This window comes from Tasmannia lanceolata, unplaced genomic scaffold, assembly GCF_043159265.1.
Source record: "Tasmannia lanceolata isolate RefF3 unplaced genomic scaffold, GAP_Taslan_0.1 ptg000020l, whole genome shotgun sequence".
Lineage (NCBI taxonomy): Eukaryota > Viridiplantae > Streptophyta > Magnoliopsida > Canellales > Winteraceae > Tasmannia > Tasmannia lanceolata.
Window position 1 is genome coordinate 7,578,324 of NW_027518697.1, and position 16,398 is coordinate 7,594,721.

At 36.2% G+C, this 16,398-nt stretch overlaps 1 protein-coding gene across 3 annotated transcripts in view; it reads right to left on the reverse strand.

The window, feature by feature from the left end:
• FTSH12 (FTSH protease 12) overlaps positions 1-16,398 on the reverse strand; it is a 43,893-nt gene that overhangs the window by 1,691 nt on the left and 25,804 nt on the right. For all 3 annotated transcript variants that reach the window (XM_077364870.1, XM_077364871.1, XM_077364872.1), the window contains exons 10-18: positions 15,141-15,357; positions 11,895-11,966; positions 9,967-10,086; positions 9,611-9,727; positions 8,930-9,106; positions 5,758-5,877; positions 5,550-5,624; positions 3,490-3,597; positions 2,153-2,233 (exon numbers count right to left, since the gene is read on the reverse strand). In XM_077364870.1, the coding sequence (XP_077220985.1) occupies positions 2,153-2,233; positions 3,490-3,597; positions 5,550-5,624; positions 5,758-5,877; positions 8,930-9,106; positions 9,611-9,727; positions 9,967-10,086; positions 11,895-11,966; positions 15,141-15,357 (1,087 nt within the window). The remainder of the gene's footprint in view (positions 1-2,152; positions 2,234-3,489; positions 3,598-5,549; positions 5,625-5,757; positions 5,878-8,929; positions 9,107-9,610; positions 9,728-9,966; positions 10,087-11,894; positions 11,967-15,140; positions 15,358-16,398) is intronic.

Below are 16,398 nucleotides of genomic sequence, written 5' to 3' on the forward strand. Positions count from 1 at the left end.
ACCCGGGCCCCACGGGTATCAACGGCCTCTTCTGAAATTCAAACAGGCAATGCCTCCTATCCTTCTCGGGACTGGTAGGAATATGTGATGCAAACGAAGCGGAAGCATGAAGCATGCTATGGGGTTTGAGGTGATATGCAACATACGGATCAGGCCAGCTACGTTAGGTTAGGTATAGTGTAGAGGCAGAATATAGGGCAATGGCTCATACTGCTTGTTACTTGATGTGGTTGAAAACTCTACTTCTTGAGATGGGTTTTCAGGTTGAAGGAGCCAAAGATGTATTATGACAACTAGAGCAGATACTCGTATAGAAAATAACTCAAATTCATGACTAATATATAGATCGAAGTAGCTTGTCATTTTATTCGAGAAAGGGTTGAGTAAATAGATGTGTACCTCATATAAGTCCGAAGACCACTTAGCAAACATTTTTACTTGGGCACTTGGTGGTGACCAGTTTTAAAAGATTTGTCCCAAGCTAGACATGGGAGATATTTATGTCCCCAACTTGAGTGAGGTTGAAGTTCATTTCCATTATGTTTGTCATTATTATAACTGTAACTAGGATTCCTAACCCACGCTATTGCATCGGTGTATGGTGGGCCTCACACTGTGCATGGGTCCAGCTGGTGGGACCCAACCATCAAAACATGAGATGTGAAATGGTGGCCCCCACCCCATAAAAAAGAGGTGTAAGAGCATGGGCCCTACCCTATGTATGGTCTGGGTGGAGATGGTGGCCCACGCCAACAAAACATGAGGTGAAAAATTGTGGGCCCCACCCTATGCATGGGTTTCGGTGTAGGGTGTAACTTGGGTCGGGTTCAACCCGAACCCGAATTTGGGTTGGGTTGGGTTGGGTTTTTTTAAAAATCGGGTTGGGTTGGGTTGGGTTGGGTTGGGAAAAATCAACCCGAATTGGAAATCGGGTTGGGTTGGGTTGGGTTGGGGTGTCGGGCAACCCGACCCTACCCGATTTCCAATTCCAATATGTATAAAATTTTTACTTCTATGTTTGTTTTGTCATTAAATAACTCAAATTTAGAAAGAAATAAAAAATTTGGAGAAAGTTGTCCTAATTAACCCTCTTGTTGGGGAACATCTAATGACTAGGATGAGATGGAAATACAAAAATAAAATGGAGAAATCAAATAAATGGTGAAATCGGGTTGGGTCGGGTTGAGAAAATTACAAATCGGGTTGGGTCGGGTTGGGTCCAGTCGGGTTGGGTCGGGTCGGGTCGGAAAAATGGGTTCCTCGGGTTGGGTCGGGTTGGCCTCAACCCGACCCAACCCGACCCGAGTTGCACCCCTATTTCGGTGGAGATGTTGGGACCCAACCATCAAAAGATGAGCTGTAACTGTGTAAGATGGGGGTCTCACCCCATAAAGAATGAGGTGTAAAATGATGGGCCCGACCTTATGCATGGTTTGTGTGGAGCTAGCGCCACCATCCCATCAAAACATGAAGCATAAAATGGTGGGCCCCACCCATTGTATGCAAGAGGTTTAAAAAATTCCATGGAAAAAAATCTTGAAGGTCTAGAAATGTTTACAAAAAGGAAAAAAAATATTTTCGAAAACAATTTCTATGGAAAAAAATTCAAATAAAAATCTCCATGGAAAAAAATTAATAAAAAAGGAAAGGAAAGATTCACATTTAGTATATATTATAGATAGTATATCAGTCTTTTTATCTGTTTTCATTTATAGTTGGCATTTTTTGTAATATTCATTAGTAAATATTGAATAAATCTCAAAGAGAAAAGTTTTGAGGGTTGATTTATTAACACTTCAAACTTCACGACTTTTTTCCTATTCTCCCTATCCCTTTGTCGGTTACTTCTTCACTTCTCTTATTTTATTCAATTTCTTTCGTCTTCTTTGCATCTGTCTATTAAGAAACTAATAGCATTAATTTATCCTGGTTCATTATGGTCCATTATGTTTCTGGTTTCTAAACCTTCAATCACATGCGTATAGGTTTATATCTATGTTTTAAAGTTAAACATAATATTGTCATCCCCAACATCATCTACTATGCCCAAAATTGGAAACAAAAATTATATGATTATATTTGCATAAATATCTAACACTAAGCAATACCAAGATAAAATTTTAACCGAAAGAAGTATCACCAAGTAACATACCTCTTCAAAATTTATCTGGAATGGTTTTGCTAGATCCTCGAGCATCACAGGAGACAATTGTTTCATTCTTTCCTCTACTTCCTACAGAAGATATGATCTGAGATTGTAAGAAAGATGCAGAAGATGCTCAAAACACAATTGTCATACTTTTGTTAATTCATAAAGTCATTACTCAGCAGATCCTGATTGAAGAATAAAAAAGAAATCCAAGGCACTTCTTGTAATTAAATTCAAAACATTTTATGGCCACACATAGAAACTCTTGTTAAAAATTCGGAGCCTGGCTCATCGAATGTTGACATTGCATCTCCTATACTAGTATGTGTTACATAATTATATTTATATGAATTGCATGTAAAATGTGGAGTACACATTATGCATAAATATTTATATGAATTACATGTAAAATGTGACATGTATTGAATTATCAGACATGCGTTGTCAAGCATGTTACTAGGTGTTAGAAGTTGAAAATTCCTGACAACAGATTAGTGCGCAATCATTCAGTCTATTTTTAAGATTAATGTCCCCAAGGAGCAAGTAGTATACAATTCCAAAGCTGTCAGTGGTGGTGGTTAGACGCTCAGTTTGCTAACAGAAGGCCCAAACGATTTTTATTTTTTTTTTAATGGTAAGGCCCATATGATATTCACAGGCTATTTATGATAAGAGGAAATGGTTTCTGCGCTCGAGCACATAAACAGGGTGGGGCCACATTTTGGGTGGGATCCAAAGCATTCATTTGATGGGCCCTTTCATGGGTAGGGTGTCCGCCAAAAATCAGCTCCATTGGATCACCTTAGGGTGTCCATTTGTGGGGCCAAAAAATGGACAGATTTGTGGACAAACAGTATCTTTCCATTTTTGGCCCCACAAATGGACACCCTAAGGTGATCCAATGGAGCTGATTTTTGGTAGGCCCCTCATCCATGATGGGGCTTTCTAAATGAATGCTTTGGAACCACCTCTACCGCGCCCCCCCCCCAAATGGCCCCACGCCCCTGTTTCTGTGCTCGAGCGTAGAAACCCTTTTCTCTTATGATAATTAATATTTCTTGTGCATAAACGGTTCTATTTTGATTAATTAGAACAATATGATGGGTAGTTTGGTTAAATGAAGTGGAGCAGACAGAGTAGAAGCATACAAGAGGCTTAACAAATTGATAACTTACAAAAAATTATTGAAAGAAAGGGCAGCATCATACCTTTTAAAGAAGCAAGTTATTTGTTCTTAGAAGTTATGAAAACTTTGCTAACCAAGGTATCCATCATTAGGTCATGCTTTAAAATGTAAGTATCCGAAAATATGAGTGAAAAGGAAGATTAAACTTGTATACCAATCCGGTTATTCTTGACTTCTCCAAAAGTTGTTCTGCAATCACATCAAGGATATGTCTGTTTTGCTTCAAACCGTTTATTGCAAGCTCTTCCGTCTCTTCAATGTACTGCCATAAAAATGATAAGAAATGAATAATTTCAGGATAGAAAAAGAATGTGTGCAACAAATCACAAATCCCATATTATTTATATTAAAAGCGGAAGCTAATAACTGTAATTGATAATAACAAAATAAGAGTTTAGTATGAGTTGTGTTGTATATTATTATGGACATATGAAGCAAACAAGAGAATTTTATGAGAATCAAATAGAAACCCGGGTGTAAAAGAGAACCAAAAAACTTGAGGCTAAAATTTTTATCCGAGGCTTTGCGAGGTGGATCATCCGATCCTATTTAGGATATGATGTGAATCTGTATGTTTGACCAAAAGTCAACCTTATGATTTCAAACCAAAGTCGTGAATTTCGAACATGAATGTTTGAATAACAGTCAACCTTATGATTTCAAACCGAAGTTGTGAAATTCAATTCGTTTCGTCCAAATGGACGAAATGTTTTGTACAAGTATCAAAATTGGTAAATGAACCAAGAACGAACGTATCGGTCCCAAATTCATTTCATTGGTCCCAAATTCATTTCGTACATGTCTTTTTCATTCCATTTCGTCTGTTTCGGACGAAATAGGACGAAGCATGGGAAAACGCCCCATTTGAATCCAATGGACCATGCAGGGCTTTATATGGAAATCAATACAGCTCTGCATTCTTAAAGGTTTCCGTAGCATTTTCCTTCCTACAGAATCAGTCCAAGTGCAACTCTTATTTGGGACAATAGTCTCTTGGTATAAGCTGGTAAAGCTACCCACATTCAGGGTGCACCAAACAATTTGTTGGCATCGTGCATGCCTTTCACACATTAGAAGACCTACAACTAGTTTGGGGTTCTTGTCTTAGGTTTTAAATAGGCAAAACACTCGTGCATCAATGTTTGCATATTTTGCTTTTTTTCCATTTTATTAGTTTTCTTTTTCATCACCTGGTACAGTTTTGCTGGTTAGGGCAAGTTAAGACTTTCAAATCTAGGAGGATTTAGTGGTTACTTGGTGTATTGCCTAGATGACCTCAATAGCACGTCTAAATTTCTACATGGTCTCACAACATTTACGAACATTTAGGGCAGTTTGGATGCCGAGAAGATTTTGATTTGGATTTCTCACATTTGCAGCCCTTTTTGTGTCGTGATTTAGATCTGGATCAAATCCTTGGATTTCCAAATCAGTGACTGACAGTGGAAAAAAATCAGATTTCCAAATATGCTGTGGAAATAAGTAATTGAAAATCCACAAATCTGGCAGTTTCCTTCACCATCTTTGCTCCTCAACCTCTCCCCTCCACTAGGAAGTACCCCCTTCCCTATCTCTCTCTCCCTCAAGAAGAGCTGGCGGATCTACTCATTTTGTATTCAAAACTCAATTCCAAATCCAAATACAAAATATGAGGTATCCAAACGGGCCCTTATTGAAATACAATAGGGAGGCACTTTTGTCATTTCAGATATCTAATCCAATCAAAAGAGGTTGCGATAAGCATCTTAGCAAGGTATGACAATTACTATATTCAAATTCCAACAAATATACAAGGAATTTATATAATGTAAAGACATTGTACATGAATGGGAAAAATAATTACCATTTTATCATCAAAACAATAGCAAAATATGTTTTTTTGAATGGTACAACAATAGCAAAATATTTCACGTCGCTAATGGACATACAAAATGAATATCTAATTATAAAAAATAAGAGTTTATAGCTAATCACCCCAATAAAAGCTTATGGTAAAATTAATTACCAGGTCAATCATTCATCTCAAGTCACAATAAAAAATACGAGGGCGAGAACTTTGATTGATCAACTTATGATAATGACCATACGTGTGAAGTCTCTTAATCCAAGAAACATCTAGCTAAAATCATTTAGAATACACTATAATTATTATTATCAATATTCGTCATACTTTGTCTAGTAAAAAGATCAAACAAGAGGAAGCCATATAATCACCCTTGTTAATTCCCGAGTAAATAGTTCAGACACCTCAACAGTCATATCAGCAGGAATCACGTGCGGGTCGTCCCACTAACAAAATTAAGAATAAGAATCAGTTAATGAAGAATATGAAATACAAACAGTTTTTGGAAAGACATGAGTTAAAAAAAATTAACACAAAATTTGGAACGCATGATGTTATTGGAGAAAGTGAAAGTGATACCTTATATTTTATCAACTCCCCATCTGTACTATCTGGTCGATCCAACATCCCAACTCTTTTTATCAAGGTGGTGAGACCTAACCTTGAATTTTTAGGGCTAATTACCATCTCTCTAGCAATCTGTAGCGAAGACTCTCATAAGTGGGTCACATAGATGATAATACCTTGATTCAAAAGCAAAAAATTATGTAATTTTGGTAGGAAGCATACATATTAAACCTCAACAAATATGCCAATCTTGTAAATTCAAAAAAAGTTATAAATATAGCTATTATGCATCGCAAAAATTATATGGAAATATATGGAACACTAATTGTATTGTGGCATGTTAAGTTGAATATAGATGTGTATTATAAGAAACTAAGACCTGTATCCCTTTATTTTGATATTAGCACAATCTCTTTTTGAACTTCTTAGGCTGTTAAAGTTCCCCAAAAAAAATCAGTTAAAGATAGTCTTGATGCAGTCATGGGAATGGTTTCACATGCTAAACAGTTCAAGGTGACTGTTGGAACGGATCCAAACAATCACAAATTTAAATAATCTGACTATTAGGGCAAGAAACAATCTCAAAACTACGCACAGAATATATTTAGGGTGAAAATAAGCGATTAAGAAAGAATAAATCCATACAAACAACAATAGATGGTCCCAGGTTCAAGAGCAGAGAGAAAAAAGATGATTGAAAACCCTATTTGAAGGGAAAGTAGTTAGATCCAACCAAGGGCTCGAATCTTAGTCCACATTTTCGAGGTTGCAAGCCAAGGAAAAGACCTTTTCACCAACAAAATAAATTCCAAACCTAAGTTCTGTGGGTTTTGAGTCCCATTTTAAACCTTTAGTAATGAAATATGAAAAGACCAATTCATTTTTTATTTTTTTTGAAATGGAAAAAAAGAATCCTTAGTAGGTCATGGCTCATACGAGCATCATTCACCCCTGGTTGAAGACGAACTCGTTGCCGAGTTCAGTTCCTCTATGAGGCTAATTTTACCAAAAAAGGCAAAAGTAAAAAAAATCCTTGGTAAAAAGAAAATTGATCACACGGTATGTCTAAGTTAAAAAGGAGATTCCTAAATTCAAGAAAAAGAAAAAAGAGGAAAAGAAAAATATAAAAAGGCTTTAATTTAAAGGAAAAAAATACTACCTAAGTTAAGAAAGGGAGTTCCTAAATTGAACAAAAAGTAGAAAATTTTAATGAAGCTTTTGCAGGGGAAAGAAATAAATCATCTTCATTTAAAAAAAAAAAAAGCTTTGTAACTTCCCATTAAAGGAAAAATTGAGGAACATGGAGACAAAAGTAAAGGGTGTAGCGGCAGTTGCCAAGGGCCCAAGAAAAAATTCTATAAATAGAAAAAAAAAAGGATCATCCTAGAGAAGGGACCAGATCTTTTGAGAGAGAGAAAAAAAAAAAAGCTAAGTTCAAGGAGAAGAAAAGGAGAAGGGGAGATAAGATGAGAAAGGTAAGAAAGTTTTTTAACTAATCACTTTCTTTTAATTTTGTAATAGCAACATCTCCCACTGCAATTACTATCTAATCTGCAGTTATTTTAGGCTGAGTGGGAGGTTCTTTTTCCAACACTAATGGGGAAGGATTAATTTGGCTCATGCAGGCCCTTCTGTTGGCAATGACGTGAGTGAGGTAGTTGGGTAGTGTCGAGTGGGATTAGGCTTGCCCTCCAATTAGGTCATACTCAGATTTGAATTGAAGGCAACTCCCTCACTGCTATCCATTACAAAGAGGAATCCACCCCTCCATGGAGGTTCAAACATTATTTTAGAGAGCTCGACATTTTGTTGCAATTTGTGTGATTTTTATCTCATATTAACGGCAAATAAAATGATAAGGCTAACTCCTTAGCCAATTTTGGAGTTTCTTGTTTAAAAATGGTGGTATGGCATGATATACTTAGGTCATAATTTTTTCTCTTTCTCTATTCCTTCTAGCTCTGGCAAGACATTTTTTTTTATTTTTTACACAAACTTGCCCATAATTAAATAAATAAACAAAATGAAATATGCTGTATGAAGGAAATGTGAGAACTTTGAGGCCTATATGAATGGTCAATTCCAAAAAAAATAGTATAAGAAACGAAAAAGGGCTACGAGTCTGAAATGCTCCAAAACTAATATCTAATTAATAAAGAAACTAATGAATGGTTATTTGGTGTTTAATAGAAAAGAAATGAGATAATAAATGGTTTCATCACAGGTACAAAAAAAAAAAGACAAGGTGCTAAACTAGTCCAAGGCTCGCAAAGATCTCACACGGGAATTGATGCCACATGGCAAAGAAGTACACACCCTTGCTTGATCCAACACATACCATTGAGCATCAGCATCAATCCTTAGTAGCAATTGGAAGCAATCCATGAAGGAAAGAAGATCAGATAAAGCAAGTAGATCTTAGCCATCATAGACCGCAGAGCAATGCATATTTGCTTGATCCAATATATAATGTTGAGTATCACACTGATCCGTAATGGCTACAGAATGCGACTATAGAGTATTTTGTATGGGTTTTAGAGGCAAGGTTTCATTTCCTCCTCTTGGACTTCTTTATCTCCGCCAATGAAATTTCAGGTGCCTCACCAGGCTCCTAGATAAATTCTGGGTTAAAAAAAAGTGAATACTGGCTAGCATAGGCTCGATCATAAATATGCTATACGATGTAAGTGCATAGCCATCCTCTCTGATTACTCTATGAGGTAAATATCCTCACAAAGCATTTATTCCAACCATCAAAACCCCCCACGATCCAAAGAATTTACCAAAATGATGGGCATTACATATCTCGCATGCACATGTAATGTGTAAGTGCATTTTTGGGCCACTAAGGGATACCTAACCTGCCTTTTTGGTTGAATATGACGCTATATTTGCACTTTGAAGATACATAAAATCATGTAAGTTCCTATAAAAACTCACAGGATAAAAATGCTCATATAAATACAGTCTACCGGACACGCCCCATTAGAGATGTACCAAAATGGGTTCCATACCACACCAAAAGTAGCAGCAACCATTAAAGATAATAGGAAATAACATGTATTGGGTAAAAAGTAAAGGCTATTCAATTCAACAGACATAAATCAACTCTAACAGAAAAAAAAACTACGCAACTTCTAAGATGGGCGTTTATTTAGAAATAACTTTATTTGTGGTCACTCACTTTTGAAATTCTTTCAAGATCATCCCGTCCTCCATCAGTAATGTCATCTCCAAAGACAACACGTTCAGCGCAACGTCCACCATGCGCTACTACCATTTGCATTTTCATGTATCCAAAGGTAGTATACCCTTGATCTACCATATCTTCTCGAGGATAAAAAACGGATATTGCAGTTTCCTGATCTTGTTGCAAAAAAAAAATCCATTAGGAGGCCAAGTAGACAACAGATGTCTAACATAAGAGTGCAAAATGAGGAACATATAAGCCATGTCACAAATATTGGCGAGAAACAAAATTTCTCTCGAGAAAATCGGGATATTTTCATTAAACGATAAAAATAAATAAACATTTTCTCGCGGGAAATTGAATTTCTCGTGATTTTATCGTGAATTATCGCGATAAATTGGAGAGTTGACTTTAAAAAATACCTTGAACTTCTCATTCACTCTAAAAATCTCTCAAACATCCTAAAACCTTTTACCTAACCGGCTAACCCTAATTCCGAATTTAAAAAGTGTATATAATTGATGTTTTATATTTGTAAATTAATTTATTTTTACCATTTTTTCCCTGGTATAAACCCAAAAATAATTACTCTTAAGAGAAATTTTTCCTGGGCATTCAACAGCTGTTCCATTAAAACTCAATAGGACTATTCAAACTCCAAGGTCAGAACCATACCTTGCCACCAGGCAGCAGCTGAGAAAATGCATGCCAATCAAATCGAGGGAACAAGTGAGCTAATAATATATGACCAGCCTCATGAACAGCCAACAACTTCTTCTTCTCAAAGGACACCTGTTATATGAACAACAAAGCCTGAGGATGAATCAATTATCATCATGGTTTCAAATTTCGGCCAAAATACCAAAATTTCCTCTGAAATTTCGGATTTCGGCCGGGACCGAAGCCGAGATTTATGCCAAAATTTTAAACAGATTTACACTGAAATTTCCACCGAAATTTTAATTATCATAGGACAGCTGACACATTGAGAAATACCATTTAAACAAAATCTGGGTGGACCTAATACATACACTCTGTTCACACTTTTGTTGCTCTTCCTCCGTAAGCAATACGCCCATGCCCTCAAGCAACTGTTTATCGAGCACATCAATGAGGTCTTGTTGGGTGATCATAGAGTGTCCTTTCCTTACCTAAAAGTAGTAAATGAATTACAGTTGATTAAAACATTAGAGAAATCACTGTTAAGTGCATTAGAACTATTATAGTGGAATAACCAAGGTTACTCTTCACTTTCACAGAATTAAGAACCCATATAAATGTATGAAAAATGAATGACCAACAACTTCCCTAGTACTGCACAAAGGCTCTGTTTGGTTGCAGGAGCTTGGGTGTGATGGGAGAAGACTAGAAGTCAAACGGCATTTCCAAAGCCCGGCAGTCAAGGGGGAGATTTTTGGAACTTCGTCCAAGGGTTGTTTGGTTACAAGGCTCTGCTCAGGCATTTGGGTGGCATATGATCCACTTTGGACGTTTGGTTGCCGGAATTTGTTCGGAACATGTGTAGAAAAAACTCTCGTAGCACGTCTCCGTCATTTCTACATGCTAGGGATCTTGATATTCCAGCAAAAAAACTCCAAATATGTGGATTGCCATTTGGCTTTGGTTGGGTGTCCACGTGGGCAGACAAGCACCCGACAAGCCCGGTGGTCAAACATGCCAATGAAATGCAAATGGCAACCAAATGGGTTTGGCATTTCAAAATTCCAAACATATTCCCGTCTTTTATCTAAATGCCCGCAACCAAACAGAGCCAAAGTTATTTCTTTTTGCATATCAAAAATCCAAAAAAGGGAGGCCCGGTGCATGAGGCTCCCACCATTTGGAATTCTCCGCCCCTAATTAAGGGGATATCATCTACAGTTGGTATACTGTGAGTGGGCCTAGGGGTAGTATATGTCCACCCTCACGGGAAAGACCCAACCCAGTAGATGTGGGAAGGAGAAAGGACTTGCACATATTGGAAGGCTAAAAACACATTAAAACCCCTCATTTTTACACTTTGCAAAAATTATTTTCTTCCCTAAAACCCTATTCCCCATTTATATTTGGCAATCCCAATGATGAATTGTGAGTGTTATTGACGTTTAGCTCTGAATTTGATATTAATTAGGCTTATCAAGAGTCAATTTCATCCTTATAGCAGATGATTTAAGTAGTAATATGTCTCTAAAAAAACTTCCCCAGTCATAGTTCCTTTTCTGGAACGACCACCGGAATGGATGAAAAAACAGAACGTTCCATTCCAATAAACAAAACAAAATGCCCATCAGAACAGAATAAATAACTAAGGTTGGCACACGTTTGGTGCTTTATCCTTCTTCCATTCAAATTCTTGACGGAATCCTTAATTCCAGACTATCTTCCACCATGATAAATTGATAATCATGTACTTCAAGGAAACTTTAAGAATGTCATTTCATTGAATAACACTAGTATATGCTGTTATAGAGTTCCAATTTCAAAAACAGCCATGGTGTAAACCAGCCTGTGCTACTTAAAATGGATGTTAGGGCAAGGAACATAATATATATTTTCCTATGTTACCCATCCAGTGACTCCCGAGCATTATCTAAAGTATTCAATCTAAGAGATCCAACTTGCAAGTTGAAACTCAAAACAATTATGGTGAATGCACTAACAAGAAATAGTAATATATTCCAAAAAAAAATTAAGTGGACTACCAACTCGATGGGTATGACCATACAAGCCATTATGAAATAAAATTACAAGGGAATTGGGGGATTGGGTATTTGTGCACAAAATCAACTAATTAGATAACTAAAACATATAACATGAGAAGAAGAAGAAATATAAAATTGACGCTACCATATCAGGAAAAAAATATATATATTGCACGCACCAAATAGCGAAAGTGAGACCTCTAGTCAAATTAATATAAAATCATTCCCTGACAAAAGAACAAAAAAGATTAACTTACAGACATTATGCCTGCTTCGTTGACAAGATTTCGGACATCTGCTCCTGAATAACCAACGGTCCGAAAGACAAGCTGTCAAAGTGAGAGAGAAGGAAACCACAATGAGGTTTTTGAATGGTAAACTACAAAAGTAAACATAATCCATAGTGACACAATGAAAAGAAATCACTAGATGTAAACAACATGACACTGTCCCTGTCAAAGTGAGAGAAAGAAACCAAAATGAGGCTTTTGAATTGTAAACTACAAAAAGTAAAACCATTCAAAAAAAAAATACAAAAAGTAAAAATAATCCAGTAACAAAATGACATGATATTGTCTATGTCAGAGACGTGCTAAACACTGACCAAAATTAAATAAGCACATACAAAGTTGAGGATATTATCATAACATTCGGATAAGTATGTTATGATGTAAATATGGCGCATCGTGTGTTTATGTGGGTGAACGGTGGCTTTATCAAATATCAATAAGGGTATTTCTGATCGTATTTCAGGTATTAATAAAGGGTCACTTGTTAGTGGAACTCCAACAAACTTTTGGATCATACCATTATTTAATAAGTCATGGGGCTTGAATATCAAAATGTGACCAATTCACATCCCACAAACATCTCTCTGCCTATTATTACGTGGTCCTACAATAGGTGAAGGGAACAAGAGATCTTTTTGTACTCTTCTGAGCTAATCATTGGTAACCTTATAGCTTCACTTGCTAGTCAAGAGAAGGGGAAATTGGAGGGGTTTTCACTTGGTTGTATGGCTAAGGAATTTATGGACCCAATTTCATTTACATGGAAACCTTGCTTGAGGAGTTCGTATAATATAAGACATTTTTAGCCAACCATACTTAAGGTATGTTTGACATGTTTTCTGCAGACTGTGATTTATTCAAATCTAGGTTTCCTTTGGACAATACTTAGGATGATAATGAAGAAATAGGTATATTTGTTGCATCCCCTTTAACTGGGAAGAGTTGTTGCTATTATTTTGGTTGGTGACTGCTATTAGTTATAGCCAAGGTTTCAAACATCGGTTTCGGTATGGGCTTCAATCCCAACGGAAGTAGTGCTCCATGGAAGTCCTTGGAAATCCTGTAAAAATAATGAAAGCTTATGAAAGTCCATGAGAACTGTTAAAGTATAGAAGATAAATAACGCCGTTCTCCAACAGCTTAAGCTGTTGGAGAAGTTGGTAGGTTAACATGGTATCAGAGCCAAAGGTTTGAGTTCAAACCTCCCGGATAGCAAAAAATCCACATGCGATGGTCAGCCCAAAGTAGGACCACATGTGCCACGTGTTTTGCCAAGTGGGCCACACGTGCGGGGGAGTGTTAAAGTATAAAAGATAAATAACGCCTTTCTCCAACAGCTTAAGCTGTTGGAGAAGTTGGTAAGTTAACAAGAACAATGAAAATTTAAGAGTAAACATCATGAAGTGCTAGAATGAGCACAAATACACACATACAAAGCATCACATAACTAAGACAAACATCCATAATGGCTTAAGAAGATAGAACATCTAGTGACAAGGATTGTCCTGCTTGTCTAAAAAACATCCATAATGGCTTAAGAAGATAGAGCACCTAGTGACAAGGATTGTCATGCTTGTCTAAAACAGTAAGGTTCATTCTAAACACAAAATGTTATACAACTGCATAAATAAATAAATATATATATATATATATATATATATATATATATATATATCTTCAAATAAACACAAAATATATGAAAAAGTCACTCAATTCATTAATTCTATTTACAATACAACAACAAATACACCATTTCAAAAAAAAATACAACAACAAATACAAATAAAGTGAGTAAAAATGTGGGATACAAGTATGCAACGAGTCAATGACATCAATGAGTACAAATTATGACCACTCATCCCCAACCACAAGGAACCCAACCCATGGTTTTAAATTTCGATTTATGTTGCCACGAAAATGGAAACATTTTGATTTCGGTTGGAAATTTTGGTGGAAATCTTGTAAAATCACGGAAACGTGTGAAAATGTATGCAAATGATAGAAATTTACAATGGAACTTCAAGAAATGCTAGAATAAGCACAAATACACACTTAGAAACCATCACATAAGCAAGACAGATATCCACAATGATTTAACAACACCAAACACCTAGTGATATGCATTATTGTGCATCAGAAAACGTCAAATCCCTAGAAGTTGAGATCCATCAGAAAAAACAGAAAACAAGCAAGGTGGCAGTAAACGTATAAACATTAACCGAAATCAAAACCCTTGATGGAACGAAGGAAAGGTGTAACATTGAATTCCTCCCAAAAAGAGACCTAAAAAAGTGTGAAGCATAGTAAAATAAAAGCTTCAAGCAATAATAGCTCAAATCGAAAATTACAAGTCCGTGCCAACTTTGGATTTTGCAGCTTGTTTTGGGGATTCAAAAAATCCAATGATCTGCCCTAAAAAAATCACAGTAATTAACTAAAAAATCAGGAGCTAGCAAATAGTGCCGTGTTTAGCATTAATATGTCCGTCATAAGGCTGACGAAATCAGGTGTCATGGGTGCTCTCTTCATTGCCTCTCTGAATGATTGCCTGAAAGTGTTGTTGCTCCCTTGAGTTGCCCATGGAAGAGATGAATGAGATATTGGATTAGGTTTGGTCAACAACCAGTTGAAGGAGAGGAAAATGAATGGAGACAAGTTAAAAAATACTAGTGAATACTGAATAGAGAATATCAGCTGACTCTCACTTTGCTTTTTATTAAGAAAATAATTACAACCTGACTTTTACAAGTGACAAAATATTATGCCCTTATATGATTAAAAAAGAGAGCTAGACTAATACAGCAAAACTGGACACCTAGGAAATTGCATGCAAAGTCCTCTGGCATTCATTAAAAGGCTAATAACTAGCCTAAAGATCTTGAAAGAAAGTATTATTAATCCATATAATTGATAATTAGATCTTGTAAAAAAGAATTATTAATACATCAAATTGATAATTGGAAACAATGTGGAAATAGTTATAGCTTTATCAACTTGTCACCTGGGAGCCCTGAGAAGGCATTGTTATGATTTTCATAGTAATATGTTATAGGCAAATGATATCCCCCCACCCTCTTAAACGGATAAAATCCCCCCCTTTAACGGTATCTGTGATATTTTTTTACCATTCAAAAAAAAAAAAAAAAAAAACTCATCTTCTCACTACAAATAAACTTGGAAGGAGATAAGAAATAAAAAATTGCAAAAAGGCACCTTTTCGAAGTCCACATCCCCCGAAAGTGGCTTTCCTGCACTGTGAACACCAAAAATTTGTACCCGCTGCTTTGCATCGGGTAATCCAATGTATAATCGACGATCAATGCGTCCAGAACGAACAAAATCTGGGTCTAATTCATCTGGCCGATTAGTTGCACAGATGAATATTACAGCTTGTCTCAGAGAAAATCGATCAACTCCAATTTTCTCTTTCCTTCACATAATAAACAATGAATGTGAGGATATATCAACATATTAAACTAAATAGTGCGTGCGTGCGTGCGTGCGTGTGTGCGTGCGTGCGTGCGTGCGTGTGTATGTGTGTGTGTGTGTGCGTGTGTGTGTGTGTGTGTGTGTGTGTGTGTGTGAGAGAGAGAGAGAGAGAGAGAGAGAGAGAGAGAGAGAGAGAGAGAGAGAGAGAGAGCGAGAGCGAGCAAAATATGATACACAAATAGCCTCATAGAAGTTGAAAGTATAGTCGGGAGGCTGAGAAAACAGAAATGTCAGAAAGATACTTTATCAACCTCCCTTTTACAGGCTCATTCACATAAGACCCACATAAAATTTACATAAATTAAATATAAAAAACTACAGGTTACTAGAATCATGTTATAGACAAACATTTAAGAGAAATGCCATTTCGTTAATATAATAGTAAGCTTCCAAGGTAAATAATACAATAAGAAGACAACTTGAGATAAGTTCATCAAAAGGAAATGTGGCACTGCAAGAAAAAACAACCACCATTCCACTACAGTAATTATAGTGAGAAAAATATCATATCTATGCCCAGGTAGCCAAAGATTCATTTATTCAAAATATTTTTTTTTTAATAGATCATTTATCCAAAATATAAAATCCAAATACTTCCTTTTTCCTTATTCCTACGTAAGGAGGCAATCCAAATACACCCAGGCAGGGAAAGCAGAAAGAAAACACTCAAGAACTACCACTTCTTAGTTAAGATTGCAGTTCATCTACAAAATGGTGTTTTTTTCAGGCTTCATCATAATCATTAAAAGTCCTATCGTTGTATAGAAAGAGCGGATTCTGGAAACTATTGCCAGAGAATCATTATAACAACCAAGATCCCGGAAAAAAAAATTTAACAAACAAAAAAGATAGTTTGAACATAAAGCAATGACAGTCAAAACAAATATGAGAACTAGTAGACTCATGTATGTATATTCTTTCAATGAAATATCTATGAAATGGTGTGATTTACATATTAATCGGGCACTTCATTTTTTTATAC